General features: G+C 35.6%; 1 protein-coding gene and 1 pseudogene across 1 annotated transcript; both read right to left on the reverse strand.

Annotated features, from left to right (window-relative positions):
• Positions 1-1,275: 1,275 nt before the first annotated feature.
• On the reverse strand, positions 1,276-4,483 carry LOC130471490 (replication protein A 70 kDa DNA-binding subunit B-like; annotated as a pseudogene).
• Positions 4,484-4,529: 46 nt separating this feature from the next.
• LOC130471491 (uncharacterized) lies at positions 4,530-7,581 on the reverse strand. The gene is made up of 4 exons (XM_056841663.1): positions 7,145-7,581; positions 6,991-7,048; positions 6,717-6,900; positions 4,530-6,631 (listed from the first exon to the last, which is right to left on the reverse strand). Exons 1-4 carry the CDS (start codon positions 7,579-7,581, stop codon positions 4,530-4,532), a joined length of 2,781 nt encoding a protein of 926 aa, XP_056697641.1.
• Between the last annotated feature and the right edge of the window lie 3,109 nt (positions 7,582-10,690).

Below are 10,690 nucleotides of genomic sequence, written 5' to 3' on the forward strand. Positions count from 1 at the left end.
TTTGGATTTCTTAATAGGGTCTTCAATAATCAAATGGTATGACATCTTACCTAATTTCAGTTTAAAATCTAGCACACACTATTTAGATCAACATTTTTAGCAAATTCTCGACTTACATGATATAATTAAAACTGCTTATTTTCATATTTTCTAATTCCTTTGTGCGATCTTGATAGTTGATACTATTTCTGTAAGGCTTATTTTCTTTCCTTTTTTCGTTTAATATTTGTTTCTATTTTTCCTTTTAATTTCTGTATATTTTTTTGTAATTTTCACCATTCTGTATTATTAAATTATGATTCAACACTCTTTTGGTTAATATCTTTGAATTCAGCTCCATTTGTTGTGCCATTTAGAGATGAGATGATTGGTTTTATTGAGAAAATTAAGCTGGTACAGTATATCTGAATGTGCAGATTTTATGTTTGATGAGTATATTTGTACCTTAGACGTCATTGTTTCATCGTATTTACGTAAAATTGTACAAATTAATTAATCTAGTTCTGACCACATCAAGCCTTCTTGCCTTTTTCTCTTTTCTCTTTCCCTCCCCAATGCAACGTGGTTCATCATTTATCAGCTTGGGAAAAACAAGAAGGAAAAGACATAACAATAAAATAAATGGAAGAATTAGCTTCTTCAACAAAAAATCAAGTTTTCCACCAATTCTACTCCACTAATAATTTGGGGTATTTCGTGCATTATATCAAACCTTAGGAGTATTTGGTTCAATGTGTTTTAACTAATTAACTGACTAGCGGAGGGTTAACGTCCGTCAGCGAAAAGGGCATTTTGGGATATAATTACACACGTCTGGGGTATTTGGTGCATTCGAGAAACATTAGAGGTATTTGATGCATTAACGCAAACCTCTAAGTTATTTCATGAAAAATAGCACATAGCCTCCATTTTATTTGGGCCAGGCCAGCCCATTTTACTTGTTGTTTTACCCATTTTTCCCCGTACAGCAACCCCGGTCTTCAAATCCGTGTTACAATATTTGCAGTACTAGTATTTTATGCACGCGATGCGTGCGTGAATTTTTAGAAACTTTATTGTGCCTATTATTTCATGCACGCGATGCGTGCGGAATTTTACAAATTTTAGACACTAATAATCATTCGCAAAGTCCATATTTTGCGACATTGAGGTCATACAATACTCGTAGCCTTACACGACGAATTTAAAGCTATTAAAAAAAATTAACATTATTTTGATACAACTAACATATCCTGTTGAAAAACCAAAATTGAAGTACATACAAAATAGTAAGTATCACTTTCTTTTTTTGCTCGCAATATATTTGTTTAACCACATGCACTCCTCCGCCCAATCGACATGCAACACATATCCAACCGTATACGAATGTTCGGGATTAAAAGCTTCAATTGGTGGATGTAGCACCCATGAAAAAGCTCTGTTTCCGAAACATGCAAATACTTTTTCCATCACTCGATTACGTCCATTAGGCTGCATGAACGTTAAAAAAAATATATTCAAATGTAAAATCAACATGAGTTAATTTTTTTAAAACAATTATGTTGTTAGAGTATTAGATTGAAACCTGTTGAAGTACTGATTTTATTTCAGTAGCTAAACAACCTAAAAGGTGTTGTGCAAGATCGTGTAATATTGTGACTTTCAAATTACCACTTTTATCAAATATGGTAAGTCGAAGAAGCAACCTATAAAACGAAATTAAATCAATTTATTAATATAGATATTTACCAATATATAATGTGTGTTTAAGTATAAAAAAGATTTAGATAGTTACCTTGGGATAGTTACAGTGTTGGTGAGATTGCAAGATTGACATTTTTGTAGTCCTTGAAAAATGACAACCTTTTTTAGGCAACGATTGCATGCATCATATATGATGTTATCAACACTATCAACGCGACATGCATATGCAGCAACTCGACAGTATTGAACCTACCAAAAAAAAAAGAAGCAAAGTTAGACAATTAAGTACATAATATCGTATTTAATTTGTTGACAACACTCAAACTTCAAGGTTAAAAACGATACCTTTCTCACGCTGGGAAATTGAGATAATCGGATACGGGGAGTGTTAGAAATATCAATCGACGACTTTAACGAAAAAGTCGACGAACGAAACCAATCTCTCCTTATCTTTGCCAGTTTTTCCGATTTATACCTATACGTGAAAAAAGTTGTGAGCATAATACTTAAGGTTATGTTGTACATGTATTTGGCGAAATTGTGCGTACCATGTAGATAAGGATGTTGTTTTTTCATTAACCGGGTTAATATAAACCCTAGTGTGGTATCTCGTGGAAAGATATGTACCTGTTTGTATTTATCAATTAGAAATATTATCACAGCTGGATATTATACTTTAAACTACATATTAAAAAGACAGCATTTACTATATAATTTAATTTGGATGATGTACCATAGAAGCTTTTGACATGCAGACCACATGCTACAATGATTGGACAAATGTCAACATGATTAAGATTTTCATCAAGAACGTGCACAAAATCATTCCAATGTGTTAATTTAATAACAGTCCAGCTGCAAGTAGAAATTAAAACAATATTAAGACAAATTTATCGAAATACATGTAAATTCGATAAGTAATTAACATTTTAATAATTTAGAGGACTTACGTTGTATCCATTATTGTCACGTCTCGCTTGAATGAATCCACACCAATATTCTCAACTGGTGAAACGTATAGGACCAATCCCATTACATCTAAAACATCATCAATGTTTCAATTAATAAACGACATATGCATGATAACTAAATATTGAAAAAAGGCAAACAAAAGTACCATAAACTCTATCAGTACAGTCGATGTGACATCTTAATCGGTTCAACTGAACCAAATTATAGTGGAATGAAGGTATGGAAATGTCATCCTCCTCTTCACGTATCACATTTGTTTCTTATTTGATGATCATCTGTTTCCAATTGGGGACAATTTTGTTTTTCCCTTCAGCAAATATCACTTGTACAGCAAGGAGTATATAAATGAATCCCTCTTGAAACCGTCCTATAAACTTTTCAATCGCGGGGCCGAAAATATTGCTCTGTATGCCCTCACCCTACAAAAGGAAACACATGAAAAAGTTATGATATAGTTCAGATTCAATGAAAATTTGAATGAAGCGTAAGGTCATTTACCACAACATCGGCAAAAAGCATTTTCCATGTTTGCTTGGTTGTTCCTTTATGGTTGTAGTTGAAAATATCATAATTGCGAATCAATCGGGCTCGTACATCATATCGTTGTACCCCGCTAGGATATAAATGATCAAAAGTTGGATAATGGTACTCTGTCATCCTGTAAAGTTAGTTCAGAATAAAATTAGAATTACATAAACCGAAATTCACAATGTATGAATAGGTATATCACATGAAAAGAAAGCTATGTACATGAATACATTTAATTACTTCGATATATAAAATTCACATCTCTCAATTCGTCTGTAGCTATATGGTAAAGCAATTATTATTATAAAAACTACTCAATGTCAAGAGTACAATAACGTTTATTACAAAACTGGGAAATAAAAAATAATACTTTAATTCCGTATCTCTAATCATAAGACAACAAAACTTCTTTGTACACAATATTTTTAGTGAATATGCCTTCACAACCTTGAACCTTTCCCTTTTCTACCACGATCTTTGTCGTGTTCTCTGAAATTCCTCGTGATAATGCCACATATAGCTGGCCGTGGCTAAATACATGATCAGGGAGGAATATCCCAACATGTGGTATAGTTTGTCCCTGAGACTTGTTGATAGTCAAGGCAAAACTCAACTTCATAGGAAATTGCTTTCTGACCATCTCGAATGGCAATTTAATATCTTCAGCAGATTTCAAGGGAATTCTTGGCAAAAACACTCTGTTCCCCCTAGAATGTCCGGTTAAAATCTCAGCATCAATGAAATTGTCCTTTAATGAATGGCAAAGCATCCGTGTTCTATTGCAAAGACCATGTTTAGGATCAATATTTCTCAAAAGCATTAAGGGTACCCCAGGTTTCAGGGTGAGAGTATGGGGAGGCAATCCCGACGCAGAAATCGAATTCAAAAACTCTTGTTGATACAAATTTCTCTTATCTTCAGGAACAGAATCAAACGAATAATACGTTTTTCCTTCTCCGAGAAACTTTTTGACAACCTTATTATTTATTCTATCAGCGTCTTCGTTCAGGGGTGTGATGATCGCCCTTTCAACTATAAAATTTCCATCACCAACGTGCTCACTTAAATTTGGAAAGACCTGGTCGATCAAAGCCTCGATCGAACTATCTACCACTGTTGGTATAATCATGGCAGTTGGTAACCTTATCATCTGATCTGAAACAGTAGGTTCATTACCGTTCCCAACAGAGAGTAAGAAATTAGCAAAGCCGTTATCATCAATTGATCTCATATTTTCTCTCAAACGCAAAATACGAATGTGTCTCCACATAGGGGACCTGACAAAAGATGCGTCAATCATTTGAGCTCTAGTTCCATTTCGAACCACCGGTAAAACCTGTCTGAAATCACCACCGAACAAAATAATTTTCCCCCCAAACGGCAAAGTCATTCCCCATTAAATCCTTGAGTGATCGATCAACAGCTTCAAATTGATATCTGTGTGTCATTGGGGCCTCATCCCATACGATAATGGCAGAATTTTTTAGGAGAATTGCAGTTTTAGAACGTTTGGTAAATGAGCAAGTTGATGAGCTGTGTGGATTAAGTGGGAGCTGAAAAGTCGAATGTGATGTTCTTCCCTGGTGCAACAACGTTGCTGCAATTCCAGATGTTGCAGTGGGGATAGCTATTTCGCCTCTACTTTTTACAGTAGCAAGAAGGGCTCTGTATAAAAATGTTTTTCCGGTGCCCAAAGGACCATCGACGAAGAAAGAACAGCCAGCCTTTGAAATGACAGCATTCATTATTGTGTCGTATGCAACTTGTTGGTCACTATTGAGAGTGCCAACGCATGCCAAATCCTCATCTGGAACCGGAACAGAAAAGTACTCTTCCATGATAGAAGGAAGCTCGTCAATGTCATCAGTACATTCAGGTAAGCTCGGCAACTCCGTGTAGTCAGAAATCCTTTTTCTAAGTGGTCTTAATAACCTATCTATGTCTTGCAAAAGTTTGTTAGTGAGAAAAACATAATTACTTGTTGTGTTTGAGGCTGGATAATCCTCAACCATGTAAGGGAAAAACTCATCCCAGAGTGCTCGTAATCCAGTTGGTTGACAATATACCAATATGGTTGCAAATAACCGACGTAATGCAGATGGCATTCGTACTGAACATGCTTCTAAAAGACATTGACGAATGCTTTCGTCATTCTCGATTAGACCGAGGGCTTCAGCTGCAGCCCTGAATGTAGGGTGTGTGACGCCATTGATCGTTCTTAAATGTTCGAATGATGTACGCTCCCTCAGATGATTGAGTAACATTCTCAAATAAAATCGTTCTCCTTCCAATGGTGAAGCTACATACAATCGACCCATAACTCGTTGTGTACTTTTTCTCTTCTGCCATTCACGTGAACTCGTTAACCATCTGTAATGCTCAGGAAATTCTCGATAAAGATATTTCCTTGCATTCGGATCGACTGAATTCATCTTGAAAAATTCAGTGAGCATCGTCTTAGAGTTTCTTGGGTTCGCTAACACGCTTGAGATTTGCTGGTTCCCTTCGAACCTCACTTGATGCATGTTTGGCAAATGAACCTGCAAACGATCTACGGCAGGACATATTCTAGTCATGGGGAATTGGTAAAGTTTCCACATAGGTTCGGGTGCATACATCCACCGTGCATCGACATATTGTGCAATCTCATCTCCGTTATGAACTTCCATTGAAACTCTATCTGAACCCTTATGGATGTTCTTATACAGATATTTGACACACTTGATGCTGCTGCATATCTCAATATTGATGTGACAATCGTACTTTAAGAGCAAAAATGGATTATATGGGACTACCCACCGATTATCTACACGAACTCGTGAATTCTCACGCAACGGTACTGCTGGACGATCTTGTGGACGGCGGTAAAGAGGATATGAGTCATTGCCTTGCTTTGTATCATTGGAGAATTCCTTAGGGAATCCTTTCTTACAACTTCCTTGTTTCATACACGGGGATTTGTGGTTGAGAACACCACATGGGCCATGAATCATGTGTTTAAGAACTGCCTTATACAATTTTGGTTCTTGTTGTTCATCAGGAATCACTGCTCTCACAATCTTATCAAAGTCATCCGGAGTGGTTAGCTTGTCATTTTGATCAAGAATTAATAACATATGAACATGTGGAAGACTCCTCTTTTGGAATTCAATCACATATACATAAGAAACAACCGTTCCGAGGACGCCCCTTTCTAGAACATCCTTTTTCAACTCTTCAAGTTTAGCATGAAAAACCCGTGTCAGCAGATCTGGATGATCGTTTGGAACTTGTCCGGCCAACAATTCTGATTGTATCTCTGGCCAAGATGGATTGCATGTCATTGTAAGAAATATATCGGGCTTGCCGAACTTATGAACCAATGCCATGGCATCTTGATACCTTTGGTGCATATCTCTTGGACTTCCAACGAATGAAGACGGTAGTATGGTCCGTCGTCCAACATTTTCTGCAAATAGACATTATATGAATTATGTGAAACAATGTATAATTATTGAGTGTGATATAATCGATTAACTTAAATCAATATGGACCTGTGTTATGCTCTCCAGCATGTAAAGAATCCTCTAAACCCTTGTACAAATCAGCACGTATCTTATCTTGGTTGAGTGCAATCCACCTCAAATTATTGGCTTGCATTTTGACACAGTTATCGACAACAAATTGTTGCAGTAGACGACCGCCTCTTAAGATTAGAGAATCAAGATGTTGCCGCATCTATAACACAAAATACTTGTTTTGGTCATAAAGGTCTATGTATATGATTTTTAGGATAAGGCTTAAAAAAGAGTTATTAGAAATATGCACCTGAAACATGTATGCATAGAATTCCCGGCATGTCAACTTTTTACCAGTGGAACTTCGACTGTTTAAATCCCAGCCGTAAGAACCATAAGGGAATAATAGAGGATACTACAGTGGGTCATAATAACCGGCAGTGTCTTTGATGTAACTTAGTTGCCCAGTTACTGACTCTACCATGATGTCCCTATCCTTCAAGTTGGAAATGTCATCACCTCCAACGACAACTGCTGCTACTTGCGAAGCTGTCGGCATCGAGTATTGATGTTTATTTGTAGGTTTCTCTTTAATGACGAATTTGCAATCACTTAAGTCACTACGCTGAGCAAGATGACGGAGATTGTGGACAAAAGGATTGTGAGCATTCAAAATATTCTTGATTCTGTCGATGACATCGAGGCGTAATGATGAATTCTCTGTTGCACGATTTTCATTTTCATGCTCAGTATCATAAATGTAGAGTTGAAGAAATCGAGGAAGATCTCCTTCGTTCAAAGGTAAGAAACCTCCAATACGATGGTAAATTGAACCTTGTGCACGGAATGTGGAAACGCCTTGATGTGCATTTGCTAGTTCGTCATCTAAATGAACTCCCATTGAAGGGAATCAAAAGACATGGTTGTACTTACGGATGTTTTGCCTAAAATGAGCCCCATATTCCGATTGATCAGAATATAAGTCAAGCATATCAGAGGATAATGGAAAATCAGGTAAGTTGACCTTCCCACTTAAGCAACATAGTTCAGGAGATTAACAATGGATAAGTCGTGCTTGGCAATGCGGACATGTTTTCATGGGTGGCAAACTGAATATAGGAACCCCTTGACGCTCTTGGTAATTTCTTGCACAATTTGTATAACCAGTTCTCCCTACTTTCTAGACCCTTATATCATCAGAAATGGGGTTTGATATGTTGTTGGTGTCGATTGCACGACTTTCACCGACATTGAATAATATGCCAGGCATGCGTATTTCATTTTCCGCCTCAACAAAACGCGGCAATTCCCCATCGTCTGAAGTAGGGTATGGTATACGTGCATTGGATGTACTGCTCTCGCCAACACAAAAGAATCGATTGGGCATGCCGCTTGAGTTTGATGTTGGGTCTGGGATGGTCACAGTGGGTGCGCTACTTTCACCGACACTAAAAAACCGATTTTCTAGATTTGCCCGAATATCGAGTAAACGAAGTTCATCAATAGGTTGCACTGCATTATCAAATCATGTTTTTGATTGGTTAGGTAAGTTGTCATGTTTACATACTTAAAATGAATTGATTATGTTCAGATTTCTTACGTTCACGCCTTTCACATCCAGTCGTGACATTATGGGCACGATTTGTGATGTCTGCCATAGCCCTTCTAACTCCCAAAGTGTTGGGAGTATTGGTAACAATCACAGGCCCTTCCGAACATGGAGTTTGAGGTTGGCTTTCAGGAGTAGCTATAACATCTGATTGGTTTTCACATGCATAGTTGAGTCGTCTTTTTGCATTTTGACGATCTCTTTGTTCTGGAGTGAGTGATTTTCTCTGTTGTCTTTTTTTATCCCTCCATATCGACCTTTGATCTTGCATACATTGATCTCCGTTCTCGTCCATTATGAAACTCTAAAACTACACATTAATTTGGTTACTATAAGTTGTTTGTATTGTAATTTTGTTGCAATATATAAACGGATAAATTAAATATTTTATTTTGATGCATTTTTTTCCTTTTTTGCTAAAACGTACGTATAATTTTAAAATAAAATAAATATTTTATTTTGTTTCCTTTCGCTTTTCTGTATTACTTAAACGAAAGTTTATATTTAAATTAAATTAAATATTTTATTTGAATGTTTTCTATTCTATGCTTTTTCACTAAAAGGAAAGTCAATTGTAGGTAATCAAACATAACTTGTGATTTTTTTTTTTAATTTTCGTATTAGTATTCGAACATTAGATGATACTCCGTATTTGGTTCCGTTTATTTTATAAACCACCATATTCTATACAAATTTTCGTTTTAGTACAGTTAAGAAAAGAGGCCCATTTTATTCTCAAAGCCCAATCCTTTCCATACTTAACAACATAAACCCTATCTGATGTTGTTGTTGTTATCCGCCGTTCCTCTCTCGCGTGGAACCTATTTTCATTTGTTTCCTCCTTTCTCTCTCGTCGTTTATCAGATCTCCTTCCTTTCTCTCCTTAAAGAATGGCGATAAACCTCCAATATGGTGAAAATACCGCGCTCAAATGCCTATCCTTTCAAATTCCGATCAACATATTGCGAAAATACTCAGATCAAGAAATATAAGGTTAATCTCTCGCCTTACCCTCTCCCATCTTTTCTAATTTAACTAATTCAACTCAGATTAAGGCTTTTATGTAAGATGTTGGGCCAAAAATCACTAATTTAACTAATTTAACTAATTTAACTCAGATTAAGGGTTTTATGTAAAATAGGCGCAAGTTTTTTCTGATTGGAATGGGTATTTAGGATTTAATTTAGCGATTAATTGTTGAGTAACTAACTGATTTTTTTTTGGTTTGCATGTTGTATCAATGTGGAGGGTAAGGTCGCTGGGCGAGGCGAGGCGCTGGGCGATGGTGAGGCGATGGCGAGGTGATGGGCGATGTCATGGTCAGGTTCTGTTAAATTTAGGTTTGTTTTAATTTGGTGAGATTTGTTGTTACTATTCCTGGTTTGTCAATTATTTGTATGTTTCTTGAATTTAACGTTAATTTAACCATTATTGGGGTTCGTCAAATTTTTTTTATCTGTTAATTTGAGAATTTGTTGGGTTTTGAGAATTTAACCATTATTGGGGTTTCGTCTGTTAAAGTTGAGAAATTGAGAATTTAACCATTATTGGGGTTTTGTCTAATTTGTTGTTACTATTATCGATGTCTAATTGTTTGTATCTGTTAAATTTGATAATTTTACTTTATCACGATATTCTCGTGATTTGTAGTGGAGGAATATTTGAGATTTCCGGCTTGATTTGCAGTTGTAATTGAGTACTCAGTATATTTGTAATTGACAATAAACTTACAAGTTGGTAGATTTGAACTGAATTTCGTTTTAGAAATATTTGATGAATTGTGAATTTTATTGATGTTTTATTTGTTCTTTTGATTTTGCTTTTTTCTGAGACTATTGGGTGTTATTGGATCAAATCAATTATTGTTGTCTATTCCATAGGGGACACTAAAACTGCAATTACTAAATTGAAATTGTTTGACAATTATGATCAAATTGGTAGATTTGAACTGAATTTCATTTTAGTATTTGATGAATTGTGAATTTTCTGAACATTGATTGTGGAATAGTGATCTGTTTTTTGACATGTTTTAATTTGGTGAGGTTAAGTGTTGGGGTTATATTCTGAGTTGTGGAATTGTGATTTGTGAATTGTGATTTGTGAATTGTGGAACAGTGATCGAATACTTGAGTGCATAGGATATGTATACCTTAAGTAATTTTTTTCCCTTTTACTATTTATAAGTTTTAGCTAGATGTAATAATCAATTTCTAATTTTATAGAACACATGTTTAACCGATTTACATGATAATTAAGAAGGGTATTTTAAAATCAACTAACAACTTATTCAAATAAAAGCATGAAAAGTAATCTGTAATAATTAATTAAAATCAATAAAAAGCATGCATATTAATATTTTGTTAAGAGTTTGGTGGGCCTACCTTATGCCGGTGTTTATAGT

This window comes from Spinacia oleracea, chromosome 4 (assembly GCF_020520425.1).
Source record: "Spinacia oleracea cultivar Varoflay chromosome 4, BTI_SOV_V1, whole genome shotgun sequence".
NCBI lineage: Eukaryota > Viridiplantae > Streptophyta > Magnoliopsida > Caryophyllales > Amaranthaceae > Spinacia > Spinacia oleracea.

Bases quoted from the DNA above. Each gene is read 5' to 3' on its own strand.
- LOC130471491 (XM_056841663.1), bottom strand. From the start codon at position 7,581: ATGGGAGTTCATTTAGATGACGAACTAGCAAATGCACATCAAGGCGTT. The intron at 6,901-6,990 runs GTGCATATTTCT...TTTGTGTTATAG, and splicing joins TCTATGCATACATGTTTCAG to ATGCGGCAACATCTTGATTC. The intron at 6,632-6,716 runs GTCCATATTGAT...GTCTATTTGCAG, and splicing joins TGCTGGAGAGCATAACACAG to AAAATGTTGGACGACGGACC.